We start from the raw sequence: 27,172 nt of genomic DNA, 5'->3' as shown, positions 1-27,172 counted from the left end.
GTTGCACTATCTCCCTCGTCCTCCTTTCTGTGTCAAACTTGTGAGCCCCAAGTGTAGTGAAGATTACGGCTCATAAAACATCCAGCCTGGTATTTAGTGCCCTTGAAAAGAAAGGAAAAGTAATTTGGGGTCTCATTCACGCGCATAAGCCGAAACAATGCTGTGGTATCTAATTTTAGGCCTACCAGCCTTAAGTATCTCATTAAAATCCTATATTCCTGTTAGTTCCATCTATATGCTGCACGACCTCTGTTAAAACTGAATACTTAATACCCATCTGACGTTGCATCAGTTGGTCATGCTTGGGTAATTGAGGGAGTAAAACACCAGATAATTATTTCTAGGTTAAGTAGACTGACTTGTGTACCCACATGTTCAATATTTTGCCTCTCGCAGTGGCATACCAAGGGGGGGAGGGGAAGGGCGGAGCCATACCCCAGGGCTCCAGCTGGGGGGGGAGGGGGAGGCGTTGACTGGGCCGTCAGAGAAGGAGTCACTCCCTGCTATCTCAGGCAGCCAGGGCACTCCGACTGCACCGAGTGTAGTATTGATAACTAGGAGCTATCAGAATTTGACTGTTCCAGACCTAGGTCCCAAAGTCTGATAGGTCCTGGATATTGGTACTACAGCGTCCTCCCGACCCCTCTGCCCCCGCACTGGGCACAATGAGGGAGCCGCAGGGACCAGAGCCCGACAAATCTCCCCTACCTCCCCACCGCCACTGGGCGGCCCCTGGGCATCTGACTGCCCCTGTCGCTCCCCCTCCCAGCCGTACCCACCCCACAGTGGGAGGGGAGTAGAGGAGAGTGGGAAACGGGCCTGCAGACACACCTCCATTACTCCCCCTACGGGGTGCTTATGCCGCTGGGAGAGTTTGGGAGAGTGGGAAATGGGCGCGCAGACACCCTCCCTGCAGGACACTGCTGCTGACTGGGGCAAATGAAAGTATTGTCCCCCAGACGCCAGAGACCCATGGTACGCCACTGGCCTCTCTCTGAAAATATTGGGTAGTAAGTATTGAGCATCCAACTCAGGCTTCGGCTTGAATATTTTTTGTGTGAAACTGAACCTCAGGTAAAATAAAACAATATTTTGGAAATGCACAGTTAACTTTTGTGAAAAAAGGGGCTAAACTTTGTTACTAAGCAGGAAGCCGTGTAAATGGTTTCTTGCTTCCTCTAAGATGATATATTAACAAACTTGATGAGAATTGATTTATTTCTTGCAGCAAATGGTATAGAGCAAAAGAGGAGGGAATTAATGTAGCTCAGGGAACATTAGCAGGCTGTAACATACACTTAACCATTGAAAATTAGGAGCGGGGCGTTGGGTGGAGGGGATGTGCTTCTGCCTTCTATAGCAACATACAAAATCTCTGCTTGTGGTTGGAGAGTAGTGTAGTAAAAATTACCAGTTTTCACATATCAGAACAAATACTTACTTGAATTTGCTCTTTGGCATATGTTTTGCCAATAAATATCTGTTCAGTGCCAAAATTCAATCCTTCAGACATAAGCTCAGATATTTCCCCCAGGGGAAACTTACACAATGTTTTTACCAAACTAGGTTTTTAGCAGAGAAGCAAAACTAGTTTCCTCCTGAACTGTCCACCCACTAGTCCTCTGATAGAGGCCTGGTCTATGCTTAAAAATTAGGTTGACCCAGCTATGTCCCTCAGAGCTGTGAAAAATGTCACACCCCGATTAAGTTGACCTAGCACCAGGTGTAGACACAAGTAGGTCGATGGAAGATTTCTTTGGTCAACTTAGCTACCGCCTTACTGGATCACACTTTCTCACTGGACGTGTTCAGAATTATGACATGCTCGTGTTATGTGCTGTGTCTCATTCTGGGTTATTCGATTTTCTTACCGCAGATCTCATTCTACCAAATGATATCTTTGGGGAAAGACTTATACCTTACACGGCAAATCTTTCACCCCTTACTGCAGTTCCTGGCAGTAGAAGAACTGGTGCAGTTTTCCTTGATAAGGTTAAGGGCAGGATGCTGGGACCCCATATCAGCCCTTCATGCCTGCCTCCTGTGTGCTTAATGAGCTCACCTCAGTGGAAGCTCAGTATATCTAAGTGAATCAGAAATTAATTCAGTGTTTCCTTTCCTATACTTTCCCTTTCCAAAAGCAAATCCGGAGTAGCTGGTTGGAAAGCTTTTGCAATATTATCATCTCTTGATAACCAACCTGCCATTTTATTGCAAATGATAGTCATCAAAATTGCAGAATATCTAAGAAATCAAGACAGTAGTGTAATAAGAACATTCAACTCTGACTGCTAGTATTTTCAAACGCAGTTTTATTCTGAAATTGTTGGTCTTTCAGTGTATCTGAAATTAATTCTCTGGTTTTATCTATTGGATTAGTTTTCTCTCGGGTTTCAGCCTTACTGAAACTGCCCTGCAAAGCAGAAAAGAATATTTTAATTAAGGGCTTGGGTAGTCAGATAATTAGGTTCTCTCTCTCATTTTGTGACATGTGGGAGAAAAAAATTAGTTAAGGCTTATGGAATATATCATTTGATTCAGTTTGGCGCTACAACAATGAGAAACCATATTTAATGTGGACAGTGGGCAAGGGAATGTACATGTTGTGAATTCTACAATCATTAATGTGACTTTAAAAAAATCTGTACTCATAGACTGACTTTGAGATTGTAATAGTTCTTCCCCCTGAAAACACTTGACTTTTTTTCTTTCAGTTGTGACAGAATAAGTCTACGTGTCCCTGTGGCTTAGACTACATTCTAAAAAGTTGCATTTCTGTTTAGTTCAACATGAATAACTAAGAATAGGATCACTGGGACAGCAAAAATAAAATGCTGTTGGAGATACTTAGGTGTCTTGAACAAGATTGAAAGTAAAAAAAATCTGGTATCTTTAGGTTTCATCTTCCTATGGCCTGCAGAACCACAGATTGAGGATCTGCACTTTGCCAAAATATTTTTTCACTTTGTACAAATGCAAATCAGCCCTTTTTTGATGGTGGTGCTTCTAATTAAAATTTTCTGGAAAATTAGATTACTACATCTCCCAGCCTTGAACTGATGGAGGGTTCCTTCTAACTTCATTGCAAGTGATAGGCAAAAGTGATAAGTGAGTACTCATCAAATTTGTGGTACCCCTGCTTCCTGTTGGTTTTGAATATATATATTTTTTTCTTTCACACTATTTCATTCTTACATATCCCAGTGGGATTTTCCAAATCTTTCTCTTCATTTGCCCTCCTCCAATGTATTAGTTTTACCATTCCCAAAGTTATTACTGTATTAATACTGTACAAGTAACTAGTATTATGCTGGTATGCAACTGAAATTCTGTGAGTTTCATTCAAGATTTGTGAATAATCAATGAAGAGAACAAATTTGCAGGTGTAAACAAATATTCTGTTTTCTTCAGTCGAAAAAAATTGCAATACAAACGTACTGCAATCCACAAAAAGCTGTAGCCTTTGTTTTATTTTTTGCATGCCTAATAGGATGGTAAGTAGTACTTCTGTTGCCTTCCAGGCTAAATTGTTTGTTTTTAAGACACTTTTTTGAAGCCAAAGCTGACAATTCTTGAGAGTTAATATACATTAAATGTCCCCAGGGCCTGACTGATTAACATTGTATGAGAACATCTTATGGTAAGGTTTCCTTGCACTCCTTCAGTTTAAGTTCCGGCCTTCATGAAAATTAAGCATAATCTATTAACCATGCCAGGATAAATTACACTTATAGCAGGTAGTTCATGTGCTTCTAAAGAAAATAGCTCCATAAATTTTAATTGTAACCTACATTTTCTAAATAACTTAACTCAAACAAATGTGGTGTAAACAGGATAAATGTTTCTTTATTTTGAATAATAGATTGTTCACTTGACAGGAATCTTGATCTTAACCTAGCCCATTCATAAACCAGCCCCTTGATGGAATGTGTTTTCAATGTTTGTGTATGTTTTAGATCTTTAATAATTTATTAACCATCAACTTTGCAGTGGAAATGATTCTGGAAATCTTTTACGCTAGACATTGTCTTTTATTACTTTGCAACTAGGGTTAAGAAGCCATGATCAAAATTTTCAAAAATAAAAGCCTAAAGCTATATTTAGACCACCCTGCCTCTCTTTCAAAAATGCTGAGCACCTAACAGCTCCCACTGACCTCACTCTAAAGGCTCTTACTTTTTAGAAATTTTTTATTCAAGATCTTAAATATCTAATGATCTTATTTTTTATGATTCAAGTAGTGGAATTGTAGAAGTAGTTGGTCGTGAAATGCTTGCTGAGAATGAAATATTAATTGAATGTGAGCTTGAAAAGAGTGAATTCTACTGCATTAAAGATACCACATCTGATGTCACATATACAATGTGATCTCCTATTGTTGAGATTTTTAAAAAATAGTGTGTCACCAATCTCAATATGAAACGCCACAAGTATTTGCTTGTAGATAGTGGGGGTGTTTGAAGAATGACCCTGATGTAACGTTACTTTCAGTTTTGAAAAGAGGAAATGCAGAAGCTAAGAAATAAACATGAAACACTTAACTAAATATTGTCAGACAACAAAAGGACCATGTTCATGGAGTTAGGAACAAAATTAAAATAAAAACTCTTAATCTCTCGCTAGCCTGTTTATGATTTCCAGTGTATTTTTGAAAAAAGGATCTCAACTCTGTGGTATTGCATCAAGCTTTCTTTAGACAAAGAAGATAACATATTGACATTTTCACTTGTTGGCATAAATTAGATCTTGTTGAGAGAATCATAGCAGATTTCTTTTCAGATGCCTACATTGGAGAATGAAATAACAAATACAGTTAGATGAGATAAAAGACCGTTTTAAGATATCCTTTTTATGTACATAACCTATTGTCACCAGGGTGGTGATCATATAGGAAAGCTGTTACATTTAGTCAAATGTCCACAGTAGTCTTTACTGAAGTATCTATTCGCCTATCCAGGTAGGTCAATGTGCTATCTTGGCAAAACCAGTATAGAGAAAAGGGAAATATTTGTTTGGTCAATCTATATACATATCTAAAGCAGTTCACAAAATATTGCTAGATATGAAAGCATTTGGGAGGGTCTCTTAATGTGGCAAAAAGTTTTTTAAAACTAAATAATTTTTCATTTTACCAGGAAAGAGCATATATCTAGGATGGTACTATTTATAGACATTTAAATGGAACAGTAACTGGAAATGTGAAACCTGGTACCCAGGGCTGCCACAAAATCATTCATAACTTTCTCTGTGGAGATAAAATGATAGAGCATGCTGGGTAGAACATTATCATCTTGCTACACTAAGCGTTATTCATGCTTGCTTTTTTCTTTTTTTTTCCCCCAACAGGCAGCAGCACCTGTCCAAAGATCCTCATAACTAAGTCTTGCTCAGCAAATAGCACACCGAGGTTAGTCAAGCAGAACGTATGCAATGAAGCGGCTCAGGGAATAAATGGAAACGTGCCAGTTAAAAAGTCCCCACGTTCAGCTTCAAGTCCAAAGCCACAAGGTAAGTACAGATGCAAATGGTCTGTTTACATAAGTTGTTCTGCAGCTAATTGTCCAAACAAATTGCTGATGTAAAAGATAACTATCTATGTTGCACTTCTGATCAATGCAAAAACGAGCATAGAAAAGCAATGATAGAATTCTGCATATTGCTCTGTGTGCATTTTGCAAAGCAATATTTTGCTAGAAAATGGCTTTCATTAAGGATTCTTGTACTGCTGCAGATTACGAAATCTAGATAAACTCAAATATTCTCTCTGACCCAAGGGCCTAATGGCTCACCCTGCACTGATATGCAAACAGTGGTTCAGTTATTTGTCTGGCCCAGAGGGTGATTGGTAGGTGGAGATGAGACAGTGTTATGTCAAACAGTGACCCCTCTCTATATTAAACCAGCAGCATCACGATGTGATGCCTTGTTCAGGCTGTGAGCCACTGTGTTACCACTCTGACTCAGGTCTAGTTTATGCTGCCGCTGGCGGCGAGATTTCAATCTCTTGGTTGAAGGATCGACTTTCTTAGATTACAAGAGCTCTGTCCCATTGTGCCCATCTAGAGATGGATAACAAAATAGCTTTTTGCTTTTGCTTATGTCTTTCCAAAATTCACTGACCCTGTTTTGAGAGGCAGGCAGGCTTCCTGGGGATGCAGCCTCCATGCCTCTTTGAGATTATTAAGTGGTCATCTTTCCCCACTTGCTCACCTGATGGCTTTGTTTACTTTACAGTAAATGTATTTGTCATTATCTTTGGTTTCACCTTGCTCAATTTCCATTGGAGACAGTCAAGCCAGAGAAACAATGGGTTTACGGTTTAGGCCCTGTCTGCCAATCACACTTTAGGAGCAGAGTATACATTACGCAATAATATTGATCAGCATGTTACCAATTTGCATATGACACCTTACACAAACCTTTTAGCTACAGATTGTGACCACAGTGATTTGGGGCAATAAGTGTTTCAGGCCTGATGAATTATGGTTTGGTGTGTCCTCTACCAGTTGGCATTGAGCAGCTCCCTGAGTCACACGCTAGTTTCCAAAAGGAGTCCTACATTCCTGAACTGGAAGGATATGATCCTATAGTTGAGCTACATGGTGAGCATGATAGCCCAACTGATTAGGAGGAGTTAGGGAGGAATTAGAGTATTTCAGGTGTTAGCAGAAATGGGAACATTTATGTAGAGGTGGGTGGGAGGAGAAGGACATTTTATATTGAAGGTTTTATTCTTTAGTCTTTAGCATTATGCAAATGTGCATGTTGAATGAAGGAAGTATATTTCCCTCACTCCTGCCAATGAATTCCATATCCACTTTGATTTGCCTTCTAAATATAGGTAAAGGATAACAAGAAAACATTTTATAAATACATGAGAAGCAAGAGGAAGACCAAGGAAAGGGTGGGCCTATTACTTAATGAGGAGGGAAAGACAGTAACAGAAAATGCAGCAAAGAAAGGTTAGCAGTGATCAGATGGCTAATATAGTGATCATCAGTGTAAATGGGATAGGATCTGAGGTTAAAATAAGAAGAGAACAAGTTAAGAATAATTTAGACAAGTTAGAGGTCTGCAGTTTGGCAAGGCCTGATGAAATACTGAAGGTACTGGATATAAAAATCTCTGAGCCATTAGTGATTATCTTTGAGAACTCATGGAGGACAGGAGAGATTCCACAGAACTGGAAAAGGCAAATGTAGTACCTAGCTATAAAAAGGGGAATAAGGACAGCCCAGGGAATTAAATCTGAATTAGCTTAACTTCAGTGCCTGGAAAGATAATGGAGCAAATAATCAAACCATCAGTTTGTAAGCACATAGAAGAAGATAAGAAAAGTAACAGTCAACATGGATTTATCAAGAATAAATCATGTCAAACTAACCTAATATCCTTATATTGTCAGGGTAACAAGCCTTTTGGATGGGGGGAAGCAGTACATATGATATAATCTTGGTTTTAATAAGGATTTTGGTATTGTCTCACATGACATTCTCATAAGCAAACTAGGGAAATCTAGCCTAAACAAACCTACTATAAGATGGGTGTATAATTGGTTGAGAAACCGTACTTAGACAGTAGTTACCAGTGATTCACAGACAAACTTGGAAGGGTATATTGAGTGGGGTCCCTCAGGATTCTGTCCTGGGTCTGGTTCTATTCAATATCTTCATAAATAATTTGGATAATGGCATAGAAAGTACACTTATAAAATTTATGGACAATACCAAGCTGGGAGGGTTTGTGAACATTTTGGGGTACAGGATTAGAATTCAAAAAGATCTTGAAAAATTGGAGAAATAGTCTGAAATAAATAAGATGAAATTCAATAAAGACAAATGCCAAGTACTACACTTAAGAAAAATACTCAATGGCATAAATAGAAAACGAGAAATGACTGCCTAGGAAAGAGTACTGCAGAAAAGGATCTGGTTGTTATAATGGATCACAAACTAAATATGAATCAATAATGCAATACTGTTGCAAAAAAAGTGAACATCATTCTGGGATGTTTTAGCAGGAGTGTTATAAACAAGTCACAATACGTTATTTTTGCACTCTACCCAACACTGATAAGGCCTCCTCAGGAATACTGTGTCCACTTCTGGGCATCAGACTTCAGGAAAGACGTGGACAAATTGGATAAAGTCCAGAGGAGAGCAATAAGAATGATTAAAGGCCTAGGAAACATGACCTATGAGGAAAGTTGAAAAAATTGGGTTTGTTTAGTCTGGAGAAGAGATAACTGAGAAGGGACATAACAGTCATCAAGGGCATAAAAGGTTGTTATGAAGAAGGACAGGACAAGAAGCAATGGGCTTAAATTGCAGCAAGGGAGACTTAGGTTAGACATCAGGAAAAACTTCCTAATTCTAAAGGTAGTTAAGCAGTGGAACAAATTACCAAGGGAGGTTGTGGAATCTCCCTCATTGGAGGTTTTAAAGAACAGATTAGACAAATATGTCAGGGATGGTCTAGATTATCTTAGTCTTGTCTCAGTGCAGGGGAATGGACTAAATAACCTATCAAGATCCCTTCCAGTCCTACATTTCTGTGATTTCTTAGCTACAAGTTGAGTTAGAACATATAAAACACAAACCGTGTTTTTGTGATGTATACATTTCCATGTATACAAAAATGTCAGAGCTGGGAATACTGATAGTGGGATATAGAGCTTTTCACCTTTAGGTCACTGGTTAATATTTAGCTAAGGTTTATAGTGACCAAAAGTCGCTGCAATCCAAAACTTCTGACATTTAAGAAATAAACTGATCTCCATTTACTTCCTAATGGATGTGTCCACAGTGGCAATTGTGACAGCAATTTCTGAGATAATTAGTAACCTTTCATTTCTCTATGGAGACTCAAAAATAGAGTATGAGACTGATCCTGTCTTCCTAAGAGAATACCCATCCAGGTTAGGTTGAAGCACATTGCTGTAGTGGAAACTGGCATTGATATTGCCTGTACTGGGGATAAATGGGGAATTCACTCTCTAGAGGTGTCGCTCCACCACTTTTCATAAATACTAAATTAATCTCGCATTTGGGGAAGGAAAACTTCTTAAAAAAATTTGTTTTAAGGTTTTTTCTGGGCTCAAGAGATTAAAAAAATTAATCGTGATTAATCATACAATTTAAAAAAAATTGTGTTAAAATGCCATTTATTTAAATAAATATTTTTGGATGTTTTTCTACATTTTCAAACATTGATTTCAATTACAACAGAACACTAAGTGTACAGTGCTCCCTTATTAATTTTTTGACAAATATTTGAACTGTAAAAAAAGAAAAGAGTATTTCAATTCACCTCATACAAGTACAGTAGTGCAATCTCTTTATCATGAAAGTTAAACTTATAAATGTAGAATTACGTTAAAAAAAAACTGCACTCAAATATAAAAAAAAAATAAAACTTTTTAGAGCCTACAACTCTCCTCAGTCCTATTCGTTCAGCCAATCTCTGAGACAAACAAGTTTGTTTATATTTACAGGAGATAATGCTGCCCGCTTCTTGTTTACAATGTCACCTGAAAGTGGTGAGAACAGGCGTTCACATGGCACTGTTATAGACAGCGTTGCAAGATATTTACACGCCAGATGCACTAAATATTTGTATGTCCCTTCATGCTTCAACCACCATTCCAGATGATGTGTCCATGCTGTTGGTGGGTTCTGCTCTCTAACAATATAAAGCAGCGTGGACTGATGCATGTTCATTTTTATCATCTGAGTCAGATGCCACCAACAGAAGATTGATTTTCTTTTTGATGGTTGGGGTTCCGTAGTTTCTGCATCTAAGTGTCGCTCTTTTAAGACTTCTGACAGTATGTTCTACACCTCGTCTCTCAGATTTTGGAAGGCACATCAGATTCTTAAACCTTGGGTCAAGTGATGTAGCTATCTTTAGAAATCTCACATTAGTATCTTCTTTGCATTTTGTCAAATCTGCAGTGAACGTGTTCTTAAAAGTGCTGGGTCGCTAGCCAAGATTGCTAGAACATGAAATACATGGTAGAATGCGTATAATACTACAGAGCAGGAGACTTACAATTCTCCCCCAAGGAGTTCAGTCACAAATGTAATCAACGCATTTTGTTTTTTTAACAAGTGTCATCAGCATGGAAGCATGTCCTCTGGAATGGTGGTCGAAGCATGATGGGGCATACGAATGTTCTGCATATCTGGCATGTAAATACTTTTCAACGCCGGCTACGACAGTGCTATGCAAATGCCTGTTCTCACTTTCAACTGCCATTGTAAATAAGAAGCAGGCAGCATTATCTCCTGTAAATATAACAAACATGTTTTGTCTTAGTAATTTGGCTGAACAAGAAGTAGGACTCAGTGGACTTGTAGGCTCTGAAGATTTACATTGTTTTGTTTGTGAGTGGAGTATGTAACACAAAAATCTACATTTGTAAGTTTCACTTTCACGATAAAGAGATTGCATTACAGTACTTATCTGACGTGAAATGAAAAATACTATATCTTTTGTATTTTTACAGTGCAAATATTTGTAATAAAACATATAAAGTGAGTGCTGTACACTTTGTATTCTGTTGCTATTGAAATCAATATATTTGAAAATGTAGAAAAACATCCAAAAATATTTATAATAAATTTAAATTGGTATTTTATTATTGTTTAACAGTGCAATTAATCACGATTAATTTTTTAATTGTGTTAACTCAAAACAAATTAATCGCTTGAGTTAACTGTGATTAATTGACAGCCCTAGTTATTTCCCAAGAACAAAAAAATCCTAAAAATTAATGGATGAAGAGAAGTAGGAAATCTATAAAAATAGTGACTTTTCTTAAACACCGATTTGTAGTAATTTATTGTAGATTATAAAATCATCTGCCTGTTGAATAGCAGTAAACATGATTAATTCAGGTACTTTTGTTGCTGATGCTGCTTCATCCGAGCCATGATTCCAATGTGTTTATCTTAGAAGAACCTTCTCTAGAAAGGACCACTTCTAGCAATATTTTTGTAAGCTGAGAAGTACAGATTTGCAGATAAAAAGCAATAACGCTGTTGTAAGTAGTTTTGGGCCTGGTGTGTTCGGGGCCTACTATGTCTCTCTCCCTCTGTCTGCTTCTCTGAGTGCATTCAAGGTATCAAAATTATCTTAAACGTTTTTTTAATTGGCCTTGGATGTTCATAAAAAGCAAGAAGGCAAAGACAAGGAATGGAATGAGGTATATCCACGTGAACGAAAACCATTCCAGTGTCCTGAATTGTTTGGATTACTCAGTTCAGAAGCTAAATTTTTAACAGTATGGTAGTTTTAGTTTATTGGTATGGTACACTTTTTTTCAGTCCCAGCAGGAAATGTTTTTCAAAATTGTTTTTGGGAGGTTGCTTTAGTCTTGCCAACCTTAAATGTCTGCCTATGATGAAAGGAAATAAGATCATAGACCTGAATTGTAATGCCAGTTTCTTTGCTGTTGATAGATGATTGCCACTTAGTGATTAATCTAACCTACCAAAATGTAGGACACAGTTATAACAAGAAGTAAATAACAAGTCAGGTGTGCATTTTAATTCATCAAGTCTGTTTTGGAAAATATATTTACCGTTTATTAAAGTATAGAATGTCCACAGTCCTACATATTACCCAAGATTCGGATTTGAAACTAACCCTGGACCTTGAACCTGTCTTTGTTTAGTGAAGTTACTTGGTTTTTGTCTGAAAAAGTAGTGTAAATCTTTGGAAACTAAGCACTCGTTACATACCAGTCCTGATGCAGCCAGAGCAAGTGAATAAATCATCCAATATAATAATCCAATATAAATCCAATCCAGAATCCAATATAAACATTTTCCCCCTCAATTTTGGTTATACTATTTTCTCTCATTTTAAGCAGAACACAAGTTAGTCTTTCTAAGATAGTGAAGATAAAAGGATCATTCTTGTTCTCTAACGACTCCTTTCAGCAACAAATAGGCTCAGCAATTCATAGATCACAATTTAATGTTGTTAAATTTTGATTCATTAATTGCTTTGAAAATTAGGTAAGGCCCTAAACTAGCTTCTGAAACTGACAGTGAGCCAATGGAGGAATTTAAGCATGGGCTTGATGTGCTGTACACCATAAAGGAAGCAGGCAAGCACGTTGTGTACTATCTGAAGCCTGCTCATTGTGTTCACATTTATCTTAAAATACAGTGAATTAAAATAAGCCAGCCTGGTGGTGACACATGCATGGATCACTCTGAACAAGGTCCTCATCTGAAAGGTAGAGGCAAAGTTCTCTAATGAGCTAGAGGTGAAACACGATGCTCAAGGTCACTGGAGCAGAGTGTTTTAGGCAGTTTGGAACTTGCTCCCACTATGGATATGTCTGAACCCTAGCCTGGACCCAGCTGCACCCTAATCACACACAATGCTGCAAACAGGACAGATTGTCTGTCTGCTGATTGCTTGTCTTCCTCCAGTTGTGTGATGTATCTCACATGAGTTCTTATTTCATACCTGATGAAATTTAAGTCCTGTTACGTGGCAAACCAAAAAAACATTTTACTGCATCTCTAATAAACTGTCTTACAAAGATGTGTCTGCACAGCTGTAGCTCTGAAGGATGATATCTTCAAGTAATTCCTCACTGACACTGTGCTCTCACATAGCAGCAGCTGTGAGTGACGCTTCCTACCATCTCCAGGTGGTGAGGAGACTCCCACCCTGCTGGACAAAGACCTGGTCTCAGTCATACATGATCTCAGCTGGACTATAGCACTGCAGTATACCTCAGCATGAAGACTTCATTCCTTAGGAAATTCCAGCTAGTGCCAAATGCTGCAGCACATCTCCTCAGCTTTGCAGGCTACTGTGAGCCCCATCATACCTGTCCTCTGCTCTATACGCTGGTTTCCCATACAGTTTTGAATAAAGTTTCAGGTATCTGTCCTTATCTTCAAGAAGCTGAATGACTTGGACCCAGAGGATTTAAAAGATCTCCTAAAGCTCCAGGATGGATACCATGGCACTCCTCTGGTAGAACAGAAGGTTCCCTAGTAAGGCCAAAACTCGTCACTGCAGGAGACACAGCTTCTCAGGAGCCAATCCAAGGTTGTGGAATGATTCAGTCACACAGTTAACTCTGAGGTTGGGCTATTGCTGGCCTATCCACACTGCACTGGGATGTAGAGGCATCGTGGGCAGTGACCCTGCATGCTGCATATGGCACAACACATTTCCCCACCCATCCCAGGGTTTCTGGGAGGTGGTTTCCCTGCCCGGTGGGTGTGAGTCTCAGCTTGGCTCTGATTCCTGTCTTCTGATCCCATTCCATCCCTATTAGGTTTTCTCTCAAAACCAGGATCACTATCCATATCCTGACCTGTCAGTTTTCCAGCCATCGTAACATCTCTAGGATTATTGCCTGTTAACATGATTTCAGGTTTGCATGGCAGAGTTTATAGAATTGTTCTATACTTATTAATTCGTAGGCCTCATCAGCTCCCCAACCAGCTCCCCATTTCCTTATATAACATAAGAACGGCCATACTGGGTCAGATCCTCTGAGGGAATGAACAAAACAGATAATCATCAAGTGATCTATTCTCTGTCACCCATTCACAGCTTCTGGCAACCAGAGGCTAGGGACACTTCCGAGCATGGTTTTGCATCCCTGCCCATCCTGGCTAATAGCCATTGATGGACCTATTCTCCATGAACTTATCTAGTTCTTTTTGGAACCTTATTATAGTGTTGGCCTTCACAACATCCTCTAGCAAAGAGTTCCACAGGCTGATTGTGCATTGTGTGAAGAAATACTTCCTTTTGTTCGTTTTAAACCTGCTGCCTATTAAATTCATTTGGTGACACCTAGTTCTTGTATTATGAGCAGGAATAAATAACACTTCCTTATTTACTTTCTACACACCAGTCATGATTTTATAGACCTTCCATCAAATCCCCCCTTAGTGGTCTCTTTTCCAAGATGAAAAATCCCAGTGTTATTAATCTCTCCTCATATGGAAGCTGTTCCATACCCCTAATCATTTTATTTGCCCTTTGCTGTACCTTTTCCAACTCCACTATATCTTTTTTGAGATGGGACAACCAGATCTGCACACAGTATTCAAGATGGGGGCGTGCCATGGATTTATAAAAAGGCAATATGATATTTTCTGTCGTCTTACCTATCCTTTTCCTAATGATTCCCAACATTCTGTCAGCTTTTTTGGCTGCCGCTTCACACTGACTGGATGTTTTCAGAGAACTATCCACAGTGACTCCAAGATCCTTCTTGAGTAGTAACAGTTAATTTAGACCCCATCACTTTATATGTATAGTTGGGATTCTGCCTCAAGCTGATGATGTTGTTTCAGGTCTGTCTGACAGAGTCTCTCCATCTTGAGCTGATAGTTAGAGCCCTGCAGATCTGTGGATGTCTGCAGACCATTTTTGCAGATCACAGATCGGATGCGGATACAAATTTTATATCCGTGCAGGGCTCTCCTGATGGTGCCCCTTCTTGTCCTTTTCCAGTTCCTCGTGCTGGTACTGGCGCGCCTCTTCTCTCCACTGATGCTGCTGCTCCTGATCTGCTCTCTCTTGCTTCTGGTCTGCAAGCTGCTAGGTTTCTAGATGCACTCGGTCTCTCTCCACCTGCAGCTTTTCCTGCTGTAGCTCTTGGGCTGTCTACAGCTCCTGGTGCAGTGGTGTACTCGGTATGGACAGATACACAGTTGCTGCGTCTGTCAGCCTCTGCCCTGTTTCTTTCCAGGGAGTTGGCTCCAAGATTCTCCCACCTGCTGGATCCCTTGCCAGCAGTCTGGAGGTTCTCTGCACACCTGGGCTAGTCTTCTGCTGCTGCTTCTTAGAATATGGCTAATTTATAAGCTGCAGTTTCCTCTGGTTCTCAGCTGCCTTTTTCTGCATAGCTCAACCAGCCAGTTTTTCTTCAGCTGCTTATAAATTCATTTTCCCCTGTCCCTTTTCGCTGACCCTTTCCTGAAAGGACGATTGACTTTTTTCTGGGTGCTTTTCCCTTCTAGGTAACTTGCTTTCACAGCCGTTGGGACTCACGTGATTCACAGTTCCCTACCTTCACTGTTCTTTCCAGTACAAGACAGGCTGCCTAAGCAAGCTTCTCTTGCCATCTCTTCAGAGACAGATAAATGTCACTGCCCATAGTTATGACCACACAGTTCTTCCTGTGCAAGCCCATTTTATTCTTAAGGTGAAGCACTACACAGAAAAGATATTAAAATCAAACAAAAGAACCTCCGCGCCTGCTAATAAGCTTACCCGAGTTCACCCTAACCCAGGCTCTCGCAGGAGCAGTCCTTCAAAGCTCCATGCCACTCCTATGATTTTAGGTTTATCACACCTTCCACTCAAAACAAGCACCCTCATGACAAGTTTAGTCCATCCTTTATACCTGTGGTCCCCAAAGAGGGGTGTATGAAGGAATGCTCAGGGGGCCACATCGGGACCCCATGGGGGTGGGGAGAGAGCCCCGCCCAACCCTGGGCTCAGCTTCATCTCCGGTCATAGCTCCAGCCTCGCTCCCGCCCACAGCTCCCAGCTGCAGCTCCAGCCATGGCCTTGGTCCTGACCCTGGTCCTGGCTCCGCTCCCAGCTCTGGCCCCTGCCACAGCTCTGGCCCCAACCACGGCCCCACTCCTGGTCCCAACTGCAGCTTCCAGCCCCTGACTGTGGCTCTGGGGAGGGGAAGTGGGACCGAAAATGTTTGGGAACCACTGCTTTATACGGTTCAAGGGTTTTTTTTATCTGGCGTTTCCAGGAGCAGGTAATTAGCAGACAGTTGATTTCACTCCCCAGGGTAGAGCTTCAAAAGGATAGATTCAAGTGGATCATTTGTATTCTCCTCACCCCAAACTATTTCCTACAAAATCTATTTTACACATGTTCCAAAAAGTCCTTTAGAGTTCCTCATATCTCCCAGAAATTGCATTAATCTTGTATTCTTGCTAAAGAAGTTCCATGCAATCCCACACTAGTACATAAACATTTAGATTTTTAATATAATGGACCTCAGTGGTATTACACTTAATTCAGTAAGGTTCAACTTAATTCAATAAGGCTCATCCAGGATATTGTCAGTCTGTCACACTAAGGACCATCACAAACCTTGCTGCCTTCTGCTCCAAACACAAAATACATTCCTTTGACCTTGCTTTCTCTAACATAAACACATAGTAACACATCTTTTAAAAACATACAATAACAAAAAAGCCCCTACCAAAATAACACTTCACTTCGCACTCTCTTCTCCCCTGGGTAGAGCATGAGAGAAGTGACACATGACAGATGTTTGTCATGTTGCTTAATGCACTGCTGACAGGTAGTCTGATGCTAAGTTGATGAGCATGGTATAAGAACTTATATAGAACAGAATAGATGGGGGTAATTTTCCTCTCTGCTGGATCCAGGCTATTATTCTGCATGGCTTTTTCCGGCACAGATGTCATAGAATCTGTTTAACCAGATTCATTTGATGATTTACTTGCAGGTAATTGAGCATGCAAGGAGATGACTGACAGATCAAGTCAACCAGGGGAACTGTAGTGTAAACACTCCTGAGTGCTGGAACTTCTGTATTATCACTGAATCAAGATGCTACAAATCTTCTGGCTAATATCAGTGAGCCAGGGAGAAATTTAAAGTTTCATTTAAAAAAAAAAAAAAAATCCCACAAACTTCCCGGAGTAAAAGCAAGAAAAAAACCAAGGCAAGTTCAGAGGCCTGCAGCAAAAGAGAACTCCTCTCATGCATTGGAGATATTTTTCAGTGTTCTTTGCAGCTTTTGCACCTACTTTATCTATTCATGACCTATTCACACAAAATTGAACAGCCATATATTACATATTAAATCCTAATTAGCTATTTTGGTCAGTGTAGTATATTGAAGTGGCCACTTTCTCTGGGTTAGATATGCAGCATTCATCCTGTGATGTGCTCATAGTTGCCCAGCGTAAAAGATGGGGGAAATGTTTACTGTTGAACAGAACTTTAAGTTATCTGGTAGTGTATCACAATGGGCCAATCTTTTCCTCTGTTCTTCAAGATACCCGGTGTATGCACACAGGAGAAATAATCTGTGTTTAAACTAAATAGCTACAAAAGGTACATTGAAGAAGGAATTAATAGAATTTCTTTTCCACAATCCCTATTAAAAAGGTTCACCTTATTGAAAGGTTTTTAAATGACCTGTTTTACATCCTTATTATCAATAGCTTTCAAACAGTGATCCTCATGTGGTTCATGTCCCATTATGATCCACAGACTCCCATGCAGTAATGACAGTGCTTGGTTACAGGAAAAATTCATAGGCAGTGTTTATTAAGGATATACAATGAAAATAAACTAGCTTTAAAAGGACTAGCGTGGCTTGTCTGGTTTCATGCCCCGTGTGTCCTGCTACTGACAAATTTTAATGTCTTCAGGTTGACCAGGTGTACTTAAGTATTGTCATTGTCCTAGTTAGCTAGGATGGTCCCAGTGCTGGTGAATTCTAGTGGAACCGGGATTTTTGCTTGATGTTGTTGCTATCAACTGGGAGGATGTCTGGCCACCTCTGGCCATGGTCTGTTTAAGGATCTGGAAACTGATTTTTCCCCAAAAGGGATGTAGGATTTAATGTAAAAAAGGGTTTCCTGCTCCAAACATACACAACTTCTATTTGTTCAACACTGGCAATTCTTTATGAATTCTCGCTTTGGTATTAATTACTTTTCAAACTGATTGGTTTCTACAATGGCACAAAGCACATTACAATTACTCTACAAAATGCATCACAAGAAATGTTGTTATATATCATTTTAATTCTGGTCTTATGTCCACCCAAACTCCTCCCTTCCTTCCATTACTTTCCTCAGGGAAATTGGAATGCCCACACCCAGTTGTGTCCTGCTTCTTCCCAATCCCAGCCAGTCTGCTGTACATTTTTTTAGCTGTCTCATCACTTTTGTGAGTTCAGCTAGCTAGCTATTCAGCTCTCTGACAATTATCTGATGCTCACTGGCCTAGATCTGCCAATCCTTCTGAGAGCTGCATGAGAGGAGGGGGAACAGTAAAGAGAAAACAGTGCTTCATTAGGGCAAGCAGGTGGATGGAACAAACATAATTTTTCTGAAAAGGCTCTCATTGTACAAAATGCTGGTGAGAAAACTGTTCCCCTTGTTCAGTGATTATAATGCAATCATTTAAAAATATGGCATGCTGAGTTGAGTGGCATCTCCACCGTTCTTAGTCTAGTCTATATCTTGGACCATAGACGTATGTTAATTACTAAATGTAAATTTTAAGAGCCGAGGTTAGTTGTATACATAATACAAGTTTCTCATCTCCTACTCTGATCCTCATCCTTCAATTTTTTTTGTATATCGTTACTTCCTTTATCATCCTTTGTTGATGATGTGATTGAAGTTATAAACTGGTAGAGAAAGGGTTCTGGTTATTTAATCTGTAAAGTGACACGTTCACTCCTATTTGTATTAAAGTTGTCACTAAAGCTACTTTTTGATAGTGAAGTTCTCTCTTGGTAGCAGAATTCACTATTTCCTCCCATACATTAATATAAGATATAGATGAAAAAAGCTCTGCTAAGTCAAGTCCATCTTCCTGCCAGGGCTTGATTGTTCCAGACAGTATGGTATGTGGAATTGTTTTGTTCAACGGTCTTTAAGTCTTCAACTACTTTCTATGAGGAACTGTTCCAGGGTCTAGTAGTAAGCTTTTTATTGATAAGAAGGGGGAAAAAATCTGATCTTCCTCTCATGGCTGACCAGCTATGTCTGTAAACTGCCTTAAATGATTCCCCTTTACATGATGTCTTCACCATTTAATTACTGTGCACTGTTTGTCCTCCAGTCTTAGTTGTCCTTCAGTTAAACTATAGTTATTTATAACCTAACTCTTCAGTCTTTACTAAGAATGGATTCCCTCTCCCTGTTTAATAACCACGTGAATAATTGCAATTTGAAAGTCTGATATTCAAGCATAATACATGCAAAATCAATAGACTCACAGAGAAAGGAGAGTGTCAGTGCAGCTAGGAATTGGATGGCTTTTAATCATGTACGGTATCACATATCAGTAGCTTCTAGAATGCATACTCTTCTTAGTCATGGGTGACATATACCCCTTATCTGTGCCATCTCCTATCCCCTTTTGGTGGTATCGTGGGAGTCGTGTTTTATTGGAGGGAGGGTGTGTGTGTGTGTGTGTGTGTGTGTGTGTGTGAGAGAGACAATTTTCCATGTTTGTTATTCCCTCTTCCCCACAACTAATTTTGTGGGGTTGTTACGTGTGATTTCCCCCCCCCCCCCCCATCTCTTTCCTTGCCACGCAGAAGCAGGTTTGTTGCATGACTCTGCTTCCTGCTATCATTTCAGAGCAACAGTGGAAGCACTGCCACTCAGTTGTGGCTGGTGGTGGTTTCTGATAGGGATGAGATTAGTTTGAAAACCATCAGCAGCTGTGATTTTGAATGGCAGTGCTTCCCATGCAGCCTGGCCTTCTGCCTTCTGGCTACTGCTGTATAAAACCAGATCTGATTAGTAACAATTCAAGAAACGCTTGGCATTGTAAGGATGAGAGAAAGGGAGCAAAAGATTTCTGGACACAGTAAGCAGATATCACTAACTATTTTGGTGGGAGGAGGGAAGCTAAATTCACTGTAGAACAGGGGATGCTGGGGAGGGGATTGAAAAGCCAGGATGTGAGGCAAATTATAGAAAGCGAAAGGATCCATGTTGGCTTATTTTAGATTAAGAAACTGTACAACAGTTGTTTATAACTAGCAAACTACCTGTTCTTGCTATTCTCTTCTATGCCCTGCCATAGAGCTTCTGTTGGTTAGTGAAGGTACTTGACCTGTAGCACCATTAATATAAACAAGGGAGGTGCTAACAGAGCATTTTCCTCTAGGGATCCATGACTTGGGAACTCACTCATCCTTCTGGGTTTGCCAAAGGCTGATTTCCCCCTCCCAACCTTCCTGATGTTCTGCAAAGCTTCTCTCTTTTCTGGTGTAATAGAAAGGGGGTGATCAAAAGGCGGGGCTTGCTGGATTTTTTATTAGTATCCAAGCAGTCATTTCTATTGTACTTTGTTTTGTGGATGTCAAAGGGTCAGCATCTATAAAGGTTTGTATAAAACCTAAATTCGTTACATAGACCATGTTGTCAGCCAGTGTAAATGGGCACAGGTCCAGTGAAATAAATGGAGCTGCCACCTGTTCACATCAAGAGACAAGATGGCTCATAGACTTTAGCCTTAGATCAGTCTCTTGATAATGGGCAACCAGAACTGAAGTTTTCCTGAATCAAAGTGGACCAAATTTTGTTGAGCCCCTCCGTCCCGCCCCCTCCCCCCCTTTTTTTTAAACCTCTATTAGCGAAGGGTGACTGAAATAACTCCTCTGCCCTTCAGCATAGCTAGATCTTGGCTTTATACTAGTTTTTCTTCTGGGTAAAACCTCTGGTTCTGGGGATCAAAAGTGCTGTCCTTTCATCTGCAGTAGATTCTATAAAGCAATTGTATTAGCTTGTTAAAATAGGACATTAGCTGGCTTCTGTCCAATAACTAACTGGATGTCTGACAGCATACAGTAAATATTGAAATCTGCTATAAATTGGTAAGAGAACCATTACATTTAGGTAAGCTCAAAGAACCTTTCTTGGCCCTCCTGGAATCTCTGTTTCTGTCAGTCTACCTACGTTTTAGCAATGCAAAGCAATAGCTGATGTGTTTTTCTTACAGTGCCTCCAAAGCCAATACATCTGCAGAATTCATTTTTATCCATCACCCATCAAACCCCTACACGGAAAGCTTTACCTAGTGCACAACCAAGAATGGAGGAAGTTACACCTACCTCTGCTTCTTGTGTCTCAAAGGAAAAACCTAGCAAGGTGTCCGATCTCATCAGTCGTTTTGAAGGAGGCAGGTAAGGCACATGATTTCTTTCTAAAGTAGAGGGTAACGAGTAATGTGTCCTAATTCTTTTAACAACACTGTGTGCAGATTAGTGAACTATAATGTATTGCAAAAACGAATGGCATATGTTGTGAAACTCTCTATGTAGAATCAGATATTGTTCTCACTGAAGTCAATGGGAGTTTTGCTACAGATTTAAATGGGAGCAGAGTAATGCCCATGATAAATATTTGGTCTCTCTGCAGAATTAGCCACAACACAGAACTTCTTGCTTTACAATATATTGTCTAATTGCAGTATTTTATTAAAAGAAATAACATGTTTAAACAAGCCTAACTTGTGGTGATCTGCCTAATACTTGTAAATGTTGTTTTATAATATTAATAATTAATGATTGAAAGTTAACAATTTTTAGGCCTTGGAATACACACTTTTTACAAGGATATTTTCTCAAGTACAATCTGAAGTGAAACAAAGAATTTGCATGATTTAAAACGTACATGTACTCCTGGGGATATGCAGAGGTCTTCTGGGGAGTACATCAGCTCATCTAGATATTTGCCTACTTTTACAATAGGCTACATAAAAGCACTACTAAAATTAGTACAAACTAAAATTTCAAATGGACAAATGACTTGTTTGTTATTCTATATACTGTACACTGAAATGTAACTACAATATTTATATTCCAATTGATTTATTTTACAATTATATGGTAAACATGAGAAGTAAGCAATTTTCAGTAACAGCATGCCGTTACGAAATCAGACATAAAAACACAAAAGTGTAAGCAAGTAGTTTTTAAGTGAAGTGAAACTTGGGGGTTGTAAGGCAAATCAGACTCCTGAAAGGGGTTACAGTAGTCAGGAAAGGTTGAGAGCTGCTGATTTAAAACATCCTGAAAAATGTTCATAGTTTGGAATAAATATTATATTTAAAATGGAAGTGTCCAGGTATTTTTAACTCCTTTTGTGTTTATTAATAAACATTTCATGTTACAAAAAGTGGAATAATTTGAAATCCTAATTTGTCTTTCGACCTTTTATGTTGGTTTACCCTTCCATACATCATTCAGCTTAAATAGGTAAACTAAATGGGTCACTTTCATGTTTCTGTTGATGGTACTGTTTCACTTTCTGGTTGTACTGAACTAGTAAATTACCGCTGTTCATTTTCCAAATCTGCAGAGCACAGGAAAATATTTAGAATACTGAAAAATATCAGCCGTGATGACATTTACGCTCACTAAAACTTCTTCATATACCATTTTTTCAAATCAAAATGTACATGAAGGAATTAAATGCTCTGAAAACTCACTTAGAAGCAGTGAGAAGAAACCTATTTCTAAAACTATAATAATTTTTATATCCATGTGCCAAGAGGTTTCTGTGGACCTGTATGCACATGAAAGGTCAATTCCTCTACTTAAGATAGGATGTGTGAACATAAGTTTAAAAAAAAAAAAAAGTCTAGAAGAACTACCATCAGAAGACGGAGTAAGTTTTAAGTGAATGTAATCTCAAGTGTTACCTTCGACCTAAAAGGAGATGTATCAAATGAAAACAAACCCCAGGTAGCTCTTTGTTTAAACAATTGGATAAATGGTCATAAATATTATACACAGTGACCTTTCAGAAAGCTGTCAAACCTCAGACTGGAGCAATTCTAGAAGCAGCAAGAGTTGTGTAGTGGGTATAGATGGCACTGGCTATGGCCTTTAAGTATTTCAAAAGCATCAACATTTTGAAGGAACATTAGTTACACAAAATGTCTGATTTATTTATGCATCACTAATCTAGGGCCAATGTCATTAGCATTTGGCCTTCAGGGTGGGGAATGCATCTGAAGACAGAAGAAGTCCAGTGCTGCAAGGGAACTCTTTGTTTACTAGAAGATCAAGATTATCACACAGGTGATGAGCTTGATCTGTGTAGGAAAAAGGAGCCTCTAATCTATTGGAGCCCTCATCTCACAGCTACACTGCCATGGCAGCTACTAATAGAGAAAGGGGAAACGTAGTGTTGGAGGATTTACAGGAACTCTTTCAGCTTAGGTCCCCCAGTTTGTTATGTTTTGCTTTTTAGCATTCTCCCAAATATTCTCAGAATTCTTTAACAGTATGGTATCCTTAGAAAAGCTACTCTTACTCTTCCATTTGCTTTAAGAGTTATCCAGTTTGTCAGTGACCTACTGTGGGACCTGTTTAACAAAAGACCGGAAATGCCATGGAGCTACATGCTACCGGATGGATTAACTGACTCTCATTACACCACAGGATGAATTTTCACCCATCTTTCAAACTGAACTATTTCATTTTTGGTTAAAGAGGGAAATAAAAGTGATCTAAACATAGCCACTAGGACTTCCACCCCTCCCAGCTTCTTCCAAGGTTTTATCTTCTAGAAAGAACTCAGATGATCTCATGCATTTCTTTGATGCTGGAAAAAAAGCCAGGGAACCTGCTAACCACGCTCTAGGATCAGGGTTTCCTGATCGGGAATTACACAGGTAGCATGCTTAAGTATGTCATCTTTAGGAGGAGGCATGCTGGTTCCATTTTTTTGGGGATGTCTGGCTGGTTTTGAGAAGTCTGTACTACTTTATGTGAATGCTAAATATAATGCTAAAGCCTTGTTATTCCCTATTTACGTTGGTTCTTTTTTTCTTACGAGCATGGGAATTGCCTTACATGAGAAGATAATTGATCCATCTATCTAGTATTTAATCCCACACACTGGCCTTTTTCTGATTTTTAGACCAAGGTTATTTCCCCCTACCCATCCGCCCCGACGCACACCCTTTCAACCAAAAGCTCCTTAACACACCTGCCCAGTTCTGTGTTATGTTGTGGGCTGTGGAAAAAAAAAATTTCTTCATAACCTCAGTTGATAGTGTGCAGCTGCTCTAAAGCAAGAAGATTGATAGCCTCTGCCAATCTTTTGTCTTTGTATAACGAAACTCTGTAGCAGTGTATTGAATTGTGATTGTGAATTATAGTAATATGTTTTTGTTGACTTGCCCAGCCCAAAAGCTAATAGAAGTGGGGAACAGTTAAAATAATTCTTAACTGAATGCAGGAATGAAAAAAATACATGTATTGGCAGAAAAGAAACCAAATGAACCTACAGGAAGTTAATTTTTATAAATATTCATTTATAACATAATATGCATTTCACTGAGTATTTAAAAGGGTATAATTATCACAAAACAAAGTGCAATGTGATTTAGGTTTGTTTACATGCTCCAAAAAACCAGAAAACCACAACACAGCTGAAGTGTATTCTTTAACCCACCAATAAACCTGTAGAGTCTAGAATCTGGTTTTTAATATTTATTTTAAGGAAGAATTATTTGGTAGTAAGTCTGCTGTTTCTAACCCTTCTAAATTAATCTTGCAATGGAATTAATGGTCTCTGTATATTATGAACAATGCAGTAGGATGGCTGAGTCATTTATTACTTTAATGCAAAATAGTGTTGGCACCAGAGTTCTTAAATTTTATTTTTTGGTAAATATGAATTTCAAGTTTTGCAATATGCAAGTATTCCTTTTTGTCCTAGTGATTTTATACTAATGCAATAAAACTTTATTTTATAGAGTACCTTCAGTATTAACAGTAGCCAGAGTAGGAGCCCTGAAAGAATAGCATGGAAAGATAAAATTGGGGATACAAGCCGGGAACAGACGTGTGTTTGGGACTGACTTGGAGCATTGATGGGGCACAAAGAAAAAGAAGCTGCAGAGCAGAATGCTCTCCTCTTGATAGTGACAAGGATCTGAAAGGGCAACACTAAATAAGTTGACTGATCAGGGACTAGACTATAGAGATAAGCTTGTCAGAGCTACTTTAAGAATATAAAGCTTTTACTGGGGTGGCCAAACTGTGGCTGGTCAGCCTCTTTTACAGTTAAATTTGACTCGCATAGCTCCCATACCACCTTCCCCTCCCACATTCTCTGCCTACCAGACTGGGGTGGGGAGCTCAGAGCTTCTGCCTTGCAGCAGGGTGTTGGGGCTAGAGGATTTTGCCCAGAAAGGAGGTAGGTTTTGGGTGGGTCAGTAAGTTTGACCGCTTCTGCCTGGGTATATTATGATAAAGTGAGGAAAAGGGGGAAATTAAAAGGATGTTTCTTGCATACTTAAGTGTAACCATTGGAACACTGTGGTCTATGGACAGAGCATTGGACTAAGATTTAGGAGATCTGGATTCTATTCCCAGCTCTGCTGCTAGTCTGCTGAGTGACCTTGGGCAACTCACTTCACCTCTGTGCCTCAGTTTCCCTATCTGTACAATGGGGATGACGATGCTGACCGACTTTGTAATGTGCTTTGAGTTCTACTAATGCAGAATGCCATGTCAGTTGTTGTTCATTAATAAGCAGATAATGGACACCATTTTAATTTCTAGAAAAATGTGTACTGTTGCCTGTGTGATTTGTTGAATTAAATATGGCATTACACCTTGGAAGGCCTGGGTCAGATATAAGCTGCATAACTGAATGTTTCTAATATTAGCGAAGAAAAAATAGTTTTGAAATTCAAAGTTGTGCAATATAAATACCCTATTCCAAAAATCAAACACTTTTTTCGTTAACTCTTTATCTATTTTTTTTTTTTTTTTTAATCTTTTAGCCCCTCAAGTCCTAGTGATTTGAAGAAAGAATCCTCTGTTCTAAATGTTGCTAAATCTCAAGGAAGATATGGGCCAGCATCACCTCAGCTAAAATTCCTCTCCCAACACCCACTACAAAAGCAGGGAAATAATACAGATCAAACTCAGGTTGTACAGAAACACACGGCCAATGGAATAGTAGCACAAAGCCAGATGGAATGCAAGGCCAATAAACTACCGGAACCTAGCACCAATACGTCCACTCAAGCTTTAGATATTGCGGTCAACAGTAACTTAGTCAATGGGGAAAGAGAGAGCACTACTACAGACTCCCTGCAAGCTACAGCTACCTGCACAGGACAAACTCTTAACTGCTGTCGGACTCCAAGCAGGGACACACTGCTCCCATCTGAAAATGAAACTGTAGAATCTAATACTAATGGAGAGGAAAAACAGAATGAGGAACTCAATAAACAAGATGAGCATGTAGAAGCAAAGGTAAAATAATAATTCCATTATATACTTTTTTCTTGCATATAATTGTGCCTGCTGTTTTTTCAGGTGTTTCATATTAAAAAAAGGAAGTTTTATAGAGCCATTCAAAAAAGAAAGATATTTTTGAATTTTTCCCACCAATATATTTTTTTAAACTTTGAAAAATTGTGACCAGCTCTGCAAATATATAAAATAAAATAAAACCAAAAACCTTTCAGTGATAGATTAGCCTTTTAATGAGGCACTTCTGAAAATGCTGAAATACATTTAACCCAGGATATGTGCTGCACAGTGACATTATGATGTCCCCGTGCACCAAAACTGGGACTCCTCAAAGATCTTGAGTATGCAAAATTTGGCAACCCTTCCAAATCGTTTGGTGAAGGAGGTAAGATGGTATTATGGGGAAAAAAGCAGGGTCTTATGCAGGAATAAAACGTCAATGGCTTTTGGAGGGCACATTCTGCCTGCTACTCGCACAGCCCGGAAGGAGCTGCCAGCTCCCACTGCCAATTATTGGAGGGAGGGGGGTGCATGCCCCTGCTTGCTCCCCCTTGTGCACAAGCCTGGAAAAGAGCGTTACTGACCTGAATGTGCATGTTGTCATGATTGTGCTATGAGAGAAGGTGGAGGAAACAAATGGTTAGAGTGGCAAAAAACGCACAGTAACACAGCAGCATCAGGACATCTGGAGACAGACCTCACATATGAGAGCTTTGCCTGAGTATAGCCCTCAGAACAGATTTAGCAAGACAATGGCAAACATTGGGATGTCCCAGTTAGACACAGAGGATAAAGAGAGACATTTATCCCTTGTTGAAATCCCATTGAAGTCAGTGGAATTACACTGGGGATGAATCTGTGATTTCCAAGTAGGGATGACTTCAGTTGTTGTCATTAAGAGGAAATGAGTGGGTGAAAGTGAATTGGTCTTGGAAAATGTAACTGCAAAAAAATCACATCCTGTTTCAGAAATACAGATGATTTTGTAGTCCATGAGTCACTATCTTGTAACAAAACCATGGCCAGCTAAATTTGTGTGGTTGCCACTTCACTGCGCACCAGGGTCACTTGGAACTTCGGGGGATGAGAGGGATAAACCCAAACTCTTGGTCTTGAAAGCAAAGCCCACTAACACTTAAAGGA

The 27,172-nt window shown here is 39.4% G+C and overlaps 1 protein-coding gene across 3 annotated transcripts in view; it reads left to right on the top strand.

Moving 5' to 3' along the window:
* The window catches only part of FGD4 (FYVE, RhoGEF and PH domain containing 4), a 172,926-nt gene that overhangs the window by 92,917 nt on the left and 52,837 nt on the right, over positions 1-27,172 (top strand). For all 3 annotated transcript variants that reach the window (XM_067536055.1, XM_067536056.1, XM_067536054.1), the window contains exons 2-4: positions 5,347-5,508; positions 20,746-20,929; positions 25,552-26,029. In XM_067536055.1, the coding sequence (XP_067392156.1) occupies positions 5,347-5,508; positions 20,746-20,929; positions 25,552-26,029 (824 nt within the window). The remainder of the gene's footprint in view (positions 1-5,346; positions 5,509-20,745; positions 20,930-25,551; positions 26,030-27,172) is intronic.

This window comes from Emydura macquarii, unplaced genomic scaffold (genome assembly GCF_026122565.2).
Source record: "Emydura macquarii macquarii isolate MOO-44397 ecotype Brisbane River unplaced genomic scaffold, CSIRO-AGI_Emac_v2 contig_3530, whole genome shotgun sequence".
Lineage (NCBI taxonomy): Eukaryota > Metazoa > Chordata > Testudines > Chelidae > Emydura > Emydura macquarii.
The sequence above is the reverse complement of the archived record's forward strand: the minus strand, read 5'-3'. Positions and strand labels throughout refer to the sequence as shown.